This window comes from Amaranthus tricolor, chromosome 2, assembly GCF_026212465.1.
Source record: "Amaranthus tricolor cultivar Red isolate AtriRed21 chromosome 2, ASM2621246v1, whole genome shotgun sequence".
Taxonomy (NCBI): domain Eukaryota; kingdom Viridiplantae; phylum Streptophyta; class Magnoliopsida; order Caryophyllales; family Amaranthaceae; genus Amaranthus; species Amaranthus tricolor.
The window spans coordinates 35,633,327-35,651,792 of NC_080048.1; the positions used below are offsets into that span (position 1 = coordinate 35,633,327).

The following is an 18,466-nucleotide window of genomic DNA, read 5'->3' on the forward strand; positions in this document are numbered from 1 at the left end:
AAGAAGAAGGGAGAATTTTTATTATTAGTGAATGAATAAAATGCAAGTACAAAGGGATCCTTTTTATATAGAAAAGGACAAGAGAGCACAAATAGGAAGAATGAAATCACAAACTCTAATTAAAACTTTATTTTACTACTTCTATTGATGCATCCTTATTTTGACAAAAAAATGAGATATTTTACGTGGTAAGTACCAATTATGACAAACGGCGAGTGGCAGTAATTTTTAAATTTTTTTTCACAAAATAGCACTCAACTCTTGTAAAAATAACTACAGTAACAAGCTAAAAACGTTTAGTTTTTCATTAACTATAAAAATGACATAAATGCTCCTATTTTATTTCATTAAAAGTCAGTACCACCTTCCTCTTCAATTTAAGTGGTCTTGTTTTTTCTTTAATGGCTTTCTTTGTTTTTCCTTTAATAGCTTTCATTCAATAGAAATGAAATAAATACACTGAGAACGATCGCCAAATACTTACGATGTTAAGAACAAACAACAATGAGCAAAATTAAGTTTGACAAAGTAACAAACAAGGACACAAAGATTTAAGGAGGTTCACCCAATGATGGCTACGTCCTCCGTGGTGTGTAGTTTATGTTTATATTATATCAAATGAATACAAACAACACTTCAATATGAAGAATTACAATTGAGATAGAAATAACAACAATAGGCTATGTGTTTGGCTTAAGGGTTGTGTTTGATGTGTTTTGCATACTTGAAGTGTGGGTATGAGAGCCCTATTTATAGTGCTAGGTACTTGAAGATGAATGGCTCACATAAATACATAGTTAATTTAGGGTAATGAATACTATGAAATAACTCTAAGAACTTGAAAAGACATTATCTCAAGAGTCACACACATGAGACTCTTCACCTTAATCTTCATTAACACCAATAATTCCCATGAATACTCTTCACCTTATTACACCCTTTTGGATTCCACAACTCAAGAGTCACACACATGAATTCAACCCTTTAATGTGCACTCAAGTCACACATTAGTATAGTATCATTTATAATCACATTAGTATACTACCATTCATAACAATCTCCACCTTGACTTGAGTTCACCCAAGTCACAACATTCATCAATCCACTTCATATTCAAAAAACATACACACCTCAAAATGCCCAAGAGGGCATTATCTCAAGCAAGGAGCTAAACCTACCAAGTCAACACATAACTCAAACTTGGTAGTAGGTAATGACTTTGTCATCATGTCGGCCGGATTTTCCGTAGTGTCAATTTTCTTCAATAACACCCTTTTGTGCTCAACTTCATCCCGGATAAAGTTATACTTAATGTCAATGTGCTTGGACCTTCTATGAAATGTATTTTGATTTCTAGCCAAACGTATTGCACTTTGACTATCACAATGCACACTTACCTCACACACCTTATTGCACATTTCACCAACAAGACCTTTAAGCCATTTTGCTTCCTTGAATGACTCGGCCACGGCTATGTACTCCGCTTCGGTTGTAGAAAGAGCAACCACATCTTGCAAAGATGATTGCCAACTAATCGCCGAACCACCCAAAGTAAACACGAACCCACTTGTGGACTTTCTATTATCTAGATCACCACCATAATCCGAGTCACAAAACCCGGTTAGCTCACTTGAATTTTTCCCATACATGAGACAAACATTTGAAGTATCTTTCAAATACCTCAATAGCCATTTTAGTGCCTCCCAATGTCCCTTACCCGGATTAGACATATATCTACTCACCAAACTCACCGCATGAGCAATGTCGGGCCTAGAGCATACCATAGCATACATAACGCTACCAACGGCACTAGTGTATGGAATTCTTACCATTTGCTCTTCTTCCTCTTTTGTTTGTGGACACAAATTCTTGGACAATTTGAAATGAGAAGCAAGAGGAGTAGACACACCTTTAGCATCATCCATGGAGAAACGTTGAACAACTTTCTCAATGTACTTCCTTTGACTAAGGTATAAGACACCCTTAGCCCGATCTCTCAAAATCTCCATCCCAAGAATCTTCTTGGCTTCACCAAGATCTTTCATATCAAATTCACTTGAAAGCAACTCTTTCAAGTCCTCCACCTTAAGCAAAGAGCTACATGCTACTAGCATATCATCAACATATAAGAGCAAATATAGTAAAGAACCATCTTCAAATTTCTTAAGATAAACACAGCTATCATAAGAACTTCTAACAAAATCATGTGAAATCATAAAGGAATCAAACCTTTTGTACCATTGCCTTGGAGATTGCTTCAACCCATACAATGACCTCTTCAATCTACACACATGATTCTCCTTACCAGCTACCTCAAAACCTTCCGGTTGCTTCATAAAGATTTCTTCTTCAAGCTCACCGTGAAGAAAAGCCGTCTTTACATCCAATTGATGTAACTCCAAATCCTCCATCGCCACCAAAGCAAGCAATGCCCTAATAGAAGAGTGTTTCACGACCGGAGAGAAAACTTCGTGAAAATCAATACCCTCAATTTGAGAGTATCCCTTTGCAACAACCCTTGCTTTGTAGATGGGAGGAATATCACTAGAAGGACCCTCCTTCCTCTTGAATATCCACTTGCACCCCACAATCTTCTTTTTCTTTGGTGCAACAACGATATCCCAAGTTCCATTCTTCGCAAGAGATTCCATCTCTTGTTTTATAGCAATCAACCACTTGCTTGAGTCATTTGAGGCCATAGCCTCCTTGTACGTACTTGGTTCATTTAACCCTTCGACTTCGCTAGCAATGTTGAGAGCATAAACAACATAATCACACTCTTCAATGTACCTCCTTGGGGCCACGATCTTCCTTCTTTGCCTAGTTGTGGACAAAGGAGGAGACCTTTGTTGAACATCATCATTTTTCTCATTATCAACATTGGAGGATTCAACCTCCACTTGTGCTTCATTATCATCATTATTACAAGGTTTTTCAACATTAGATACAAGCATGCTATCTTCATCAAAATTTCTTTGATTCATTACACCATACCCTATACCCCTTTACACCCACTCCATACCCCACAAAGATACCTTTTCTAGCCCTAGGTTCTAACTTACCATCATTTACATGAATATAAGCTGGACAACCAAAGATTCTAAGACTAGAATAGTTTACCGGAGTGTTGTACCATACCTCTTGTGGCGACTTGAACTTCAAGGCGGTATGAGGTGAACGGTTGATCAAATAACATGCCGTAGCCACCGCTTCGGCCCAAAATTGTTTCCCCAAATTTGCTTGATTTAGCATGCATCTTGCCCTTTCCAATAACGTTTTATTCATCCTCTCCGCAACACCATTTTGTTGAGGACGACCTGCACAAGTTCTATGTCTAACAATACCTTCATTAGAACAATAATTGAGAAACTTGCTATCAACAAATTCAAGACCATTGTCGGTTCTCAAGGTCTTGATGCTCCTACCGGCTTTCTTTTCAATCATCTTCTTCCATTCCAAGAAGACATCAAAAACTTCATATTTATGTTTTATAAAGTAACACAAAACTTTTCTAGAGTAATCATCAATAAAGGTCAACATGTAGCTACAACCACTAAGGGAGGGCGTTCGTGAAGGCCCCCACAAGTCGGAATGGACATAATCTAATATCCCCTTAGTGTTGTGGATGGCGGGTTTAAAACTAACTCTCTTGTGTTTCCCATAAACACAATGTTCACAAAAACCAAGGTTCCCAAAATTTTTTCCATCAAATAAACCTTGTTTAGAGAGTTCAAACATACCTCTTTCGCTCATGTGACCAAGCCTCAAGTGCCAAAGTTTGGTGTCACGATCGGACATTGTGCTTGTGGATACATTCGCCGAGCCAAGAATGGTTGAACCTTGAAGAGCATACAAACTCCCATTCAACCTCCCCTTCATCACCACTAGTGAACCCTTGGCTACCTTCATAACTCCACCTTCACAAGTGATTCTACACCCGATCTTATCAAGAGTACCCAAAGATAAAAGATTCTTTTTCAAGCCCGGGACATACCTTACATCGGTTAAGGTCCTCACAATCCCATCAAACATTTCAATTTTAATGCTCCCAATCCCAACAACCTTACATGTGGTGTTGTTTCCCATGGTAACATTTCCCCCATCAACACTTTCAAATGTATGGAAGAAAGTTTTGTTGGGAGTCATGTGGAATGTGTACCCCGAATCAAGAATCCATTCATTATTACCTTTGTACTCATGAGTGGCAACAAGAACATCGCCATCATCACTATCATTCACGTAACTAGCATTGGCATTGCTAGTTCCTTCCCTTGCCTCTTCTTCTAGCTTTCTCTTAAGCTTCCAACAATCCTTCTTGATGTGGCCCTTAAGCTTGCAATAGTTACAAGACTTATTTTTGTTTGGCCTCACGGACTTGGACCTTCCTTTACCCTTGTTTCCACTCCCACTAGTGGAACCTTTCTCTTGTGACCTCCCTCTTACAAACAAACCGTCACTAGCATTGCTTGGTGACTTTTGTGACAATTGTGTATCAATGAGATCCCTTTGAGTCAAGGCATTCTTCACATCATCACTACTCAAATTATCTCTACCATAAAGTAGAGTTTCTCTAAAATTTTTATAAGAAGGGGGTAAAGAACATAAAAGATAAATTGCCAAGTCTTCATCATCAAGCTTAACATCAATGTTTTGTAAATCCATAACAATAGAACAAAACTCATCCAAGTGAGGTTTTAAAGGTTTACCTTCCTCCAAGCGTAAGTCGTAGAGTCTACTCTTCAAAAGTAGCCTATTGGTAACACTCTTGGCCATGTAGAGTGATTCCAATTTCTCCCATATACTCTTGGTTGTTGTTTCTTTAACAACCTCTCTTAGAACTTCATTGGATAAGCATAATTGGATTGCCGATAACGCCTTTGTGTCTATCTCTTCCCGTCTCGATGCGGACATTCCTTCCGGCATCTTCTCTACACCATCAATCGCCTTGTGCACACCATTTTGAATCAAAATGGCTCTCATTTTGACTTGCCATAAGCCAAAGTTTACATTCCTATCAAACTTCTCAATATCGAGCTTCATTGTAGTCATGATTTTCAAGTAATAATTTCTTAAAACACCGCAAAATAACCTTGGCTCTGATACCAATTGAGAACGATCGCCAAATACTTACGATGTTAAGAACAAACAACAATGAGCAAAATTAAGTTTGACAAAGTAACAAACAAGGACACAAAGATTTAAGGAGGTTCACCCAATGATGGCTACGTCCTCCGTGGTGTGTAGTTTATGTTTATATTATATCAAATGAATACAAACAACACTTCAATATGAAGAATTACAATTGAGATAGAGATAACAACAATAGGCTATGTGTTTGGCTTAAGGGTTGTGTTTGATGTGTTTTGCATACTTGAAGTGTGGGTATGAGAGCCCTATTTATAGTGCTAGGTACTTGAAGATGAATGGCTCACATAAATACATAGTTAATTTAGGGTAATGAATACTATGAAATAACTCTAAGAACTTGAAAAGACATTATCTCAAGAGTCACACACATGAGACTCTTCACCTTAATCTTCATTAACACCAATAATTCCCATGAATACTCTTCACCTTATTACACCCTTTTGGATTCCACAACTCAAGAGTCACACACATGAATTCAACCCTTTAATGTGCACTCAAGTCACACATTAGTATAGTATCATTTATAATCACATTAGTATACTACCATTCATAACATACACCGTTTTAATAACTCCAGAATCTCAAAGCTTTAATGGCTTCCTTTGTTTTTTCTTTCAATCTCTACGTGAAGTAATCCCTCACTCCCAAACTGGTACTTTTTTCTTCATCTATCTCTTACCCTTGTTACATTTTAATGGCGGAAGCTACAAACTACTGCAGTTTTTCCATTCTCTTGTTATTTTTCTTGCTTGTTTTATTTCGAATTGCATATGATTTACATTCAGATGAATTAGCTTTAAAATCACTATTAACTCACTGGATTGTTCCAAGTTCAGTGAAACTTAGCTGGAAAAATACCCATTTCAGCCCTTGTTCATGGGTAGGTATTGAATGTGACAAAAAACCCAACATGTAATTTCTCTTAATTTGTCTAAATATAGCAGATCTGGTTCTTTAAGCGCAGAAATTGGTCAATTATCTCATTAAAATTCAATTGATCTTAGTTTTAATTCACTTTCAGGGATAATTCCTGTTGAGATTTTCAATTGCAGTTTTCTTTCTCGTTGGAGGTCTTGAAGAAATTGTTGAGTGTATAGAATTTGAGGACATGGTTTAAGGTTAGGAGAAAGAAGAACATTAATGGAAAAGCAAGAACACATTAAATGAAAGACAAAGGAGGTGTTGACTTTTAATGAAATAAAATAAGAATATTTATGTCATTTTCATAGTTAACGAAAAACTGAACGTTTTTAGCTTAGTAATATTATAATTACTTTTACAAAAGTTAAGTGTTATTTCATAAAAAAAATTTTAAAAATTACTACTACTCACCGTTTACTATAATTAATGCTTACTCATAATCAAAAAAATCAACTTTTTACTTGGAAGAGAAACTTTCATTCCTCCCAAAATATTTTGTGTCAGCGCGAAAACTCTAATCAATGCTTCTCTTATTTTCCTGAACCAATTTAGAGTTTTGATCATTATCCTCCGGTTCGTCTCCTCGCCATCTAAACATTTGCAACAATATTTTTTTTACAGTCATTTATTTTTCATTTACAAGTCATATTATTCACAAGCTATATACCTAGAAATTTTAGAACAATCAATTTGTTTTTCCTTCAAATTTTGACCGAATAGATTACCGATCAAGTTTTCAAGTTATGGCCCACTAAATTTCCGATCGGATTCTTGTCAGATCAAATTTTGAAGGGTCTAGGTGGCATGAATATCCTAATTTCTGATTTATGGAATACACAAATTCTTACATGAGATCGTTTATATAAAAGACGCGTCTCAAATACATCAGCCCATTATTACTAAAAAAACAACTACCAAAAAAATGCGTGTTGTATAACCCTATATGGAGTTGGTGTTATAACCTATTGAAGTTGGTATTATAACCTATTGAAGTTGGTATTAGAACCTATTAAAGTTGTTATTTAGAGTTGGTGTTATAACCTATTAAAGTTGGTATTTAGAGTTGGTGCTATCGCCTATTAAAGTTGGTATTTAGAGTTAGTATTATAATATATTTGGAGTTGGTGTTATAACCTATTAAAATTGGTTTTATATCCTACTCCCTCCATTTCAATGACTTTGTCCCATTTTATTTGGGCATGTTTGCCAAGACATATATTGTAATCTTAATATCTCTAACGGTACATACTTAAAAATTATAAAAAGTTGATATTAATAATCCTTGCGTCAAGACAAATCAAACAAGACCTCACTTGACTATTAACTTATAGATTAAGAATAAAATACAAATTAAAAGTGAACTGTGATGTGAATAATGTCAAAAAAATCAATTGGGACAAAGTCATTAAAACGGAGGTAGTATTAAAGTTGGTGTTATAACCTATTAAAATTGGTATTTGGAATTGACATTTTAACATATTAAATTGTTATTTTAACTTTAAGCTGTTAACCTATTAAAGTTGATATTATAACCTATTAAAGTTAAAAGCTTAACCTATTAAAATTCGTGCTTTAACCTGTTGAAGTTGGTATGTTAACTTGTTGAAGTTGATTTTTAAAATTGGCGTTTTAACCAACTTTAACATGTTAAAACACCATCTTTAATAGTTAAAATACCAACTATAATACCAACTTCAATACCATAGGAACAATGATCATGATCTTAGAAGGAAAAAAAGATGACAACCCATATTAATAAAAAAGAATGCGACCAAAGAGTCCCTCGTCAATCAATACCCAATGTAGGATAAAGGATAATTAACTTCACAGCTTAATGGCATATTAGATCTAACGAAGCAGCAAAAATAAAATTTGTATTCTGCTGTCTTGGGAGACAAAACAAACCATCAGTATGATCAACAAAAGAGACAAAAAATACCACAATCATGGTGATTTTATAACCACCATTACAAAAATTTATTAGTTCTGAATCTCTCCTGGGAGATCACCAACTTTGTTCGACGATTCAACAGAGTTAACAGCAGGAATCAGCTTAAATACTATCAGCATATAATCCAGCTGTGATCTGCCACACTTCCCATCATTCCAGAGGACATGCTTTCTCAAACGCTTCTTGCTCTTTGCGACATAGATCAAATTCATTTGTGTGGTAATACATGCAATGGCCGTATGCATCCATCTCTTTTGTGCACTTCTGGTGAAGGTCCCTCAGCCTGCACAGTTGAATACATGGGATCAAAGCTACTACGTTTACTGTATGTAGCTACTAATTGATTGAAACAAGCTTAAGTGCGCACACTAGTATTTTAATCTCGTCTTAGTTTTACAAGGCATAAGGGCCCTGAGACGTCCTAGGCATTAAGGGTTTCTATAACTAGAGGTGTTCAGAGCAGACCGGATGACCCGAATCTTACCTGACCTTGTAACCAAACCCGATTTGACTAGTTAAAAATGATAAACAATTATGTAAAAAACAATATGGACACAAAACTCGATTTTAATCCGACTAGAAACACCTAAATCAACCTGATGACCCAAATGAACACCTCTATCTACAACCTAGGCTATACATGCTAGCCTTTAAGTGTGAGGCGCCTGAAATCAAAAAAAATTAAAACCCTTCCACAAAAACCAGAAGAGACATAAAGAATAAGAAAAGAGAAACTAAAAAGAAGATAAAAAAAAACGTACATGGTGGGTGCCCACAAAATATATAGGCACTATAAGGCGCTATGAGGTGCTCACTTGAAAACATTGCCTCAACTAGCCCTATCAAGGCATCAAACCCATCACCCGCCTAAGACACTTACCTTAAGTGTCGCTAGGCACACTTTTTAAAACTGAACTTCTAGCTAAACTACAAAGCAAATAAGATATTGAGTGGTAGTAATGTAATGTTGAACTTGCACATTCAACCTACTCTTCACTTCAGCTGCGATCCACTGCGCCTGTAGCGCCGTGATTAGCGCCAAGTCGCTGGTTTTTGGCTGCCCACTGCTCTTTGTTGCTGGGCCGCATACTCATTGCTTGTAGCACTACTTGCCTTTGCTGACCTTGCTAATCATTGCTTGCTGCTTGCTTCTTCATGACCATGCTGTTGGGCAATTACTACTAACCTCATCCAACAACTATAACTATTGTATACATCTCACGGGCACCAATTGCGTGTGAACTATGTACATCCTCTCCCCCCTTTTTTTCAGAAGAATTGATCTCAATTATGGATGGTTTATAAAGGATCCATAGCATTGAAAAACTAAACACCATGTGGTCCTCTCATTGTTACTCTGTAAACATTTGGACAAGATTAGGTGATCGTTTTGACGAACTCTACATCTTTAGATTCTACATTCCTCTTGCTACTTATTTTAGCATGCTTAAACTGTACCCACACAAGAACACCCACCTTGAACCTATGTCCACATAAACTGCTTTTGTTAGACACCTTGAAACATTCATTAGTAGGGTCAAACTTCTCCCACAAAATGTTCCATGTTGCTCTTTAACCTTTAGTAGAGGAACTGTTTTAAGAGATAGCAGCATTAAATCCTTTTTGATACCATTATCATAGATACAAACTGCCCAGACCTACCCATTAATATATGACATGCATCCATATTCAGCACAATCTCATATTTGTATGAAGCCAATGAATACATTGCCAGCCATTGCTTAGAGAGTTCACCTTTAGCATCTAACTACCTCATTTTCCATAATCTTGGATGTCTAGTAGTTGGAAGTGTCATCTTCAATACCAAATCTTGGTTAATGCAGGTTACTTAATTTCTAAAATTATTAGGTCGTAGGTCAAAATGATTTCACGTTGATCTTTACTATCCTAAAGCGGATGCAAGTAAATTTTTCATGATCAATAAGTATGCAATGTATTCATGATAAAACTGCTCATGAAACTCCTCATTGTTTTCCAACTCCCAACTGTCTTTACATGCATCAACAAAAGAGCCACAGACTCTTCAACCACCATCGTCATCAATTTTATAAGTACCAACTACATCAATTTCTGGCACTTCTTCCAGCCATTATTTACCAGCATCACCCAGCATTAACAGAAACTTGTTGGAAACTAATACAGATTGTATTTCTAGCACTCACGCATAGTGAAAGCTCTAGCACTTGGACACATATTCCGATAACGACCACAATCATTTCATTTAACACAAACAATGTCCATGATTGACTTGCAACTACCAGGCGCACCTGTTGGGCTCAATAGCTTGACTAACATGCTAGGGCATTGACAACAAAGAACTTGGCTTCTTGAGCTTTTACTCTAGCTTCTACACGATATTATCAATAGCTCTATTGTAATATGTTTGAATGTAGCTCAATCCTTTCTCACACATCACTGAAAACTAGCAATCAATCTAGCGAACTTCATATCAGCATTTTCTTGACAAAGTATAATCAGACACTAATTTTGATCTTTTCTTCAGAAGACTACATTTGACAAAGTTTTTGATCGTAGTTGGAATGAATGTACTTTATACGCAAATTTTGCTTAAACACGTCCCAAGTATAATCTTGGGCTCAGCTTGTAGCACAACCCTCTGTTACTTACACTTCAACTAGATGAGCAATGTGTTAAATCATTAAATTTCACTAACTTGAATTGCAAGTCTTCTAAATCTCTGCAAATTTCAAAATAATTTCCAATACATTGTTCTCTTCTAATAATAACCTTTGGATCATTACTATTGCCATCAAACTCAATAAGACCGCGTTAATAAAGGCTCTTAATGCAGCCATTTGATCCTCCTTATTCGCTCTCCACTTCCACCTCAAATTTGTTTATTAGTCTTATTAATTCTTCGTTCTCTTCCATCGGCTTTGTCAAGTTGTCTCATATCGCCCCCCTTGACATCAATTGAAAAACTCATCAAAGTATTCTTTCCATCTATACTTGATCTTTTTATCTTGGAGATGATTCGTTTGTTGTTTATCCTATTCCTGTACACACTTCATCATACTAAGAATTTTGCTAACCACATGTCTTTGTTTGACCGTATTGTTAAGTTTTTTTCCCACTTTTCTCAAGAGCCAAGTCCAATTTATTGTATATTTCTTTGTACACTAATAACTTTGCCTCACGTACCACTTGTGTTATCATAGTTTACCTTTCTTGTACTTTGCAATGTTCGATCACTCCCACATTTTTCTAAAGCAAAACAACATTTTTATTTACGAGTTTGCGACTTTACTTGCATATAACATGACCAAAAAAAAGGCATAATCTATGATAATTACCTGAAGCCTACAAAATCTGAGTTCATATAAGGGAGAATGACACTCCTTTGCAATCCCTTTGACCTTGTTTCTCCCCCTCCCCCAAACCAAAAAGAAAAAACTCAACTTTATAGCTAAAATTTGACATTGACCAAATAAAGCATAAGCAACACAAGTATCCATATCAATGTTTGATTGTGTATAAGTATACATATGATTTAAAAATGAACCATGCTCTAATTAGGTCCTCATGGAAGTTACCTCTTAAACATTTAAAGAGCGATTGCATTGCTTTTATTGGACTACCATGTATCTAAGAGGCTACGCAGGTTCTTGGATTTCATAAAACAAATTTAAGCACATAAACTAAGCCCTTTTCTATTTGCTTCTTATCACCATCACAGATCTCAAAAGTTGGTAAAAAGTACTAAACATGGGACTACGGAGTAGCATTTATTGATTACTAAGGAGCGCAGAGGGATAACACCATCCAATGTAGATATTATCGATATAAATGTTTCTTAACATCCATAATCTCATTCTACATCAAGAGAGGACAAATAGCAGAAAGAAATGACCTTGGCTTCCTTATGAAACAAACCAAACAAAGATATTGTAGCTTAAACTTCTGAAATTTGAAAACAAACTACTCCAATGTGAATTGAACCAAATTACAAGAATGCTCAACCATTTTCGACAATTTCTCCTAATTCAAATAATAATCATATAGCACGACAAAATTTGATAAAAGAACTATGTTTAGGCAGAAAAGCTATCCTCAAGCTTAAAACAATGTCCAATAACTCGATCATTTGGTTATGTACCCGACTCCATATTTTCAGACTAAGGCTTTAACATGATCTCATTGTTGTTTCATTGGCAAATCAAGCAACTCCAAACATAACATAACTCCAAAAAATGCCAACAAATCAAATGCACCCAACAAACTCAACACCATCGACAAATAAAGTATATCATCAAATTCCAAAAAGACATATAAATGCAACATACAAACAAATTAATCTATTCCAACAGAAAAATAATTTTAAGCAATAAAGAAAAGGCACAGAAATGAAAAAGGAGGAAGAAAATTACAAGGAAAAAACACAACGAGTGACTTGTTGACCCTTATCAAGACATTTCTCAGGATTAGGATCTTTCTTCTTGCACTTCAAAAATGCGACATTTTCATCGCGGCATCTAATTCCAATGTGCTTTGATGATGCCATTAACACCGCCGATGTGGGAATCGGCTCTTCAATTGATGCATTTGCTGCCATCTGAAATTTGATACACCCATTAATCAAAATCAATAAAACCCCAATGTAAAATTCACAGAAGTAGCAGGAATTAATAAAAAATCAATGAGGGGATGGAAAGGGAAATTGATCTTGGAAAATAATTAGAAAGTAATAGGAATACCGAATACCTAATTGGGTTGTTTCGGAATTAATTGATTTACTGCAACGGGGAGTGAAAGTTCAGTTTCAAGTCGAAGAGAGGAAATTTCCGCAGTTCACCGGTAGACTGGATTCATCATTATGAATTTATGATATTCTATCCAAGTAATTATGATCATGGTATGGGCGAGGGTAGAGGTGTCCAAACGAATGTTCCGAAAGTTGATATTTGAGTCGGTATTAAATGATTAATATTTATTACTTCATTCACTCTCATTTGAGTTCAGGCCAAATTCGATTAGTATATTACTCCCTCCCATTTAGGATATATGTTTTATTTTTATATTGAGTTAAATTATTTTAAATGTTCTATTTTTATTTTGGATATCTTTATTTTATTATAATTGAACTCTCTGTTCTACATATTGGTCCCATTTGACTATAAATAGGACTCTCCCTTCTACATATGTGTTGAACCCCACTACAAATTGGACTTTCTCTCCTACACATGTGGTCCCATTTGACAATCTAAAGTTGGTGAAAAGTCAAATGGGACACATATGATAAATAAGAGGGAATATTAAGTTCCAATTCAAATAATGTTATACCGTTTTAGGGTCGGTTGAGTAGGCGTTGGTTATAAACGGGTTTGATTAAGATTTGGATGGGTAGACGTCGGGTTGAATTGGGTGTATGATGGGTAGATGTGTTTTCGGGTTGGTTGATCTTCAGTAGGGGTTGATTTCAATTCGAATAAAATTTGATTTCGGGTTAACTTTAATTTTGATGAAATCGGTTATGGTTGATGAAAATGTTGATTCGAGTCAATGTTAATACAATTGAATCTTGAGTTCAAATTAAGTATAATTAGATCTATTTTAGTTTGTAATAATATAAAATATTAGATAGTGTCACTCTCCTCATCATAGATTCGTAAAACATAAATTTAGATTATGGTCAATGTTGTGTTTAATTTATCCCTAATATTAGTTTCATCCAAATTCAAATGAAGTGCAAATTAATTTGTTGCAATTTAAAAAAATTGTTATCATTTAGTGTAGGTCCAATGGCGATTCAAGTATTGCAGTTAAAGTACTCTTGTTTATCTATTGGTTGATCTACGTATAAATTTAGTTTCATCTCGAATTATTGATGATCGGATTTAGTTACCCAAATATCGAATCTTAATCAATTATTTTTGGATAATTGATTGGCTTGGGTTCATATTTGGTTCAAATTAACTTTGATTTTGGCTTCTCTTTAGGTAGCTATATTTCATTGTCGGATTAATATCAGTTTGATTCGAGTTTGGATATTTTTAAAATAAAATTAATTCATTTTCGAATTTGATTAGCCTCTGATTTGAGAAAAGTTGGTTTTTTAGATATATTTTCGTGGTTCATATACGAGTCGAATAGAGTTTGATTGGGGGGTCCATCGAATCGGGTCGAGTTTAAACACCTCTAGACGAAAGTAAGTTTTATTTTTTGATTTGGTTTTCATACAAAACTAAATTAAATTACTTTTTTCATTTTTCAATAAAAATTCAAAATAAAAGTATACTAAACCGAACCTAATTGAAATGAATTTAACTCCAAAAGAACCAAATCAAACAATAATAAAACCACAAACAACTCCTCCAGAAATAAACGATCTCAGGGAGCCAATCAACTATCAATTACAACGTAACGTTATATATTACCCCTCAATCAAATGAATCTTATGAATCTTTTCTAAGGAAACATGTCACTTATTATTGTTGCACTTATTAAATTCTAGCTTCTACTCTCATAATTTGCATTTATTATTAAAGGATTTCACAGCTACTCTTTTGAGAGATCGTCTCTTAAAGAGACAACCTCAAAACAAAAAGCTTACATTTTAATTTTTTTTAATTAGTATTAATTGGGCTCTTTAGCCCATATATCTAATGCTCACAATAAATTGTGTTATCTTAATATAACTTTGGCATCTATGGTGGTTAAAAGACAATTCTTTGGACCAGCTTATGTACGTTCAATTTGTAGTGATCTTTTAAAAAAGATACTAAGGAGAAACTGCAAACCTTCAAAAGTAATCAATTGTGCTAACTAATTGTGTTCAACCCATGACATAGACAATTTTTATTTTTGGTTTATTCATACGTACTGTGAAACTGCAAATTTGCAGATCCAAAATCAAAATAATCTTGATATTGAAGAAGAAGGCAAACAGAAAAGGAAGAAGAAGGAAGCTTTTATTTTCTTATTCAAAATTAAAAACTTATCAAATACAAAAGAGGCATATCTATATATACCAAAACAAGAAAAATACAATTATTATTTGGTGAGCTGTCAAAATAACCAAGCATCACCCTAATACCCCCCATTCAAGATGGACATGAAGGATAGTGAAGAAGTCCAATCTTGGAACAAAGGAAGTTATGCTGAGCAGCCCCTAATGGTTTTGTCATTAAGTCAGCTAATTGAAGAGTGGAATTGACGTGTGATAGTGAAATGAATTCAGATACAATATGATCCCTAATGTAGTGACAATCAAGCTTGAGATGCTTAGTTCTTTCCAAGAATACTTCATTTTCGGCAATGTATTGGGCTGATTTGTTATCACAAAAAAGAGATATAGGTCTTGGAACAAAAACATCCAGATCTTGTAATAAACCTTCTAACCATACTAACTCACTTGTTGTTTGGCTCATAGATCTGTATTCAGCTTCTGTGGAGCTTTTGGAAGTCACCTTTTGCTTCTTGGTTTTCCAGGATATAAGGGATTGTCCAAGAAAAACACAGTATCCTGTGAGAGATTTGCCTGAATAAGCACAAGTTCCCCAATCAGCATCACTATATGCTTGTAGTTGAAAATCAATGGTGGAACTGTAGAATAATCCTGTGTTGAGAGATCCCTTAAGATATTTTAAAACATGTAAAGCAGCTGCAAAATAAGGAGCCCTGGGAGCACTCAAGAACTGACTAAGTTGCTGAACAGAATAAGAAATATCAGGCCTAGTCATGTTTAAATATAGGAGTTTCCCAACAAGTCTTCTGTATGTCTCTGGATTAGCCAATAAATCACCATTTAAGGTACTAAGTTTGAGACCTTTAGGTAATGGAAAAGGAGAGATTTTGCAATTTTCCATTTTGGTATCCTGGAGCAAATCAAGAATATATTTCCTTTGGTTCAAAAGAATCCCTGCTGACGTTCTATGAACTTCAATGCCAAGAAAAAATTTCAAATCACCCAAGTCCTTGATAGTGAAAGCTTTGTGAAGTTGAGATTTTATATGAGAAATAATTAATGTGTTTGAACCAGAAATTAAAAGATCATCAACATAAGCAACAATAACAGTAAAATCAATTCCATCTTTCTTAGTAAACATAGAAAAATCTTGCTTGGATTGAATAAATCCCAAAGAATGAAGCAAGAACTTTTTAAGTTCAATATTCCATTGTCGGGAAGCCTGTTTAAGGCCATATAGAGATCTTTTAAGTTTACATACCTGACCAGTTAGGGCCTTGGAATACCCTTGGGGAGGATGCATATATATATCTTCTGATATGTAGCCATGTAAGAAGGCATTGTTAATATCAATCTGTTGAATACTCCAGTGTTTAGCAGCAGCTATGGCAATAAGAGTTCTTACAGTGGTAAACCTTGCAACAGGGCTAAAAGTGTATTTATAGTCCTTTCCTTTTATCTGTTTATCACCTCTAGCCACTAACCTGGCCTTGCATCTTTCAATAGTGCCATTAGGTTGAAATTTAATTTTGTAAATCCATTTACAACCAATAGGAGTTTTGTTAGGAGGTAAAGAAGTTAAATCCCAAGTATGATTGTTTTCCAAAGCTTCAAGTTCTTTGTTCATGGCATTAATCCATCTAGGATCATTTTTTGCTTTATTATAGGAAGTGGGTTCATAAACAGAGAGCATGGAAGAAAGACTATTTAAGTCAGCAGATGACATATGTTAAAGAGAAGGTTCAGTGTGAACATTAAAAGATAAGGAAGAGGGAGAAGAAACATCTTGTGGAGTATTTAAAGGTTTGATGTTAGGAATATTGGTTACAAAGTCTTTATATTTAGAAGGTAAAGAGGGGATTCTGGAAGATCTTCTTGGATTAGGAAGAAGAGGAGAAGAATCAGGGGAAGGAATGAAATTATTTTGCTGATCAAAATCAGAAGCAAAAGAAGGATTGATGGTTGGAGGAGAAGTGAAAGAAGGAGATGAAGAAGGATTAATAGAAGGAATTTGCTGGAAATTAGAAATATCTTCAGGGGTATCAGATGAAATAAAAATTGGCTCAGTTTGCTGAGAAGAAAATTTAAAAGAATCTTGTTGTTTATAAGGGAAAATGTTTTCTTTGAAGATAACATCTCTGCTAAGAAGAATTTTGTTGTGATCCAAATCATACAATTTGTATCCCTTCTGATCATAAGGATAACCAAGAAAAATACATCTTTTAGCTCTAGGAGCAAATTTATCATTAGTTTTGTGAGCAGGATAACATAAAGAACCAAAAACTCTGAGATGATCAAAATTGATAGGTTTGTTTTTGAGTAATTCATATGGAGATTTCCAATTTAAGACAGGGGTGGGCATGAGATTGATGAGATATGTGGCAGTAAGTAAACAATCACCCCAAAATTTAATAGGTAAACCAGCATGAAATCTTAGAGTTCTTGCTATATCTAAAAGATGCCTGTGTTTTCTCTCAACTCTGCCATTTTGTTGAGGTAAACCAGGAAGACTTCTTTGGTGTATAATGCCTTTAGAAGCAAAAAGAGAAGAACAAGATTGGTTGAAAATTTCAGTGCCATTATCACTTCGTATGATTTTAACAGTCGTGTTAAATTGATTGCAGACATAGGAAAGAAAATTAGATATGATATGAAAAACTTGATGTTTACTGTGAAGTAAATGTGTCCAAGTAGTTCTAGAGTAATCATCAAGAATAGTAAGAAAGTATGTGGCTCCTGATAAGGAGGGTGATCTGTATGGACCCCAAAGATCAATATGAATAAGAGCAAAAGGTGTAGAAGCATGAGAAAAAGAAACAGGAAAAGGAAATTTATGATGTTTGCCTAAAATACAAGATTCACAATGGAAATTCTCTTTATTATTATTGATTATTACATGAGGGATATGTTTCATAGAGGAAAAAGAAACATGACCTAATCTAGCATGAAGTAAATCAAGACTAGAGGAAGAACGTGCAGTGTTTACAACAAGATTATTAGGAAAAACATGATGTGAAGAAGCAGAAGAACACAAGAGGTATAGGCCAGATGTTCTGCTAGCAGTGGCTTTGACCTCATTAGTTGTAAGGTCCTGAAAAATACAAGAATGATTAGTAAATTTAGCAAGAAGATTGTTATTGTCAAGTAATTGACCAACAGATAAAAGATTGTGTTTAAAAGAAGGAACAAATAAAACATTGTTAAGAATGATATCAGAAGTGAGTTTTATAGATCCAGAATGAGTGACATTAGTAGTAGAGCCATCAGGAAATCCAACAAGGATAGGAGAATGTAAAGAGTGGAAGGAAGTAAAAAGAGTAGAATTAGAACACATATGTTCTGAAGCACCAGAGTCTATAATCCAAGAATTGGCAGAAATGTTAGGAAAAGTAGAAGCAACATGAGAAATAAAAAAAATACCTGCAGAGTTCACATTAGTATAAGAAGAAGTAAGAGGATCAGTAGATATAGAAGATTGATTCATGCATTTAATAACTTCC

At 34.9% G+C, this 18,466-nt stretch overlaps 1 protein-coding gene across 1 annotated transcript; it reads right to left on the bottom strand.

Moving 5' to 3' along the window:
- Positions 1 to 7,806: 7,806 nt before the first annotated feature.
- LOC130806595 (NADH dehydrogenase [ubiquinone] 1 alpha subcomplex subunit 8-A-like) lies at positions 7,807 to 12,924 on the bottom strand. Its single transcript, XM_057671734.1, has 3 exons — positions 12,764 to 12,924; positions 12,430 to 12,614; positions 7,807 to 8,303 (listed from the first exon to the last, which is right to left on the bottom strand). Exons 2-3 carry the CDS (start codon positions 12,612 to 12,614, stop codon positions 8,171 to 8,173), a joined length of 318 nt encoding a protein of 105 aa, XP_057527717.1. The 5' UTR covers positions 12,764 to 12,924; the 3' UTR covers positions 7,807 to 8,170.
- Positions 12,925 to 18,466: the final 5,542 nt, after the last annotated feature.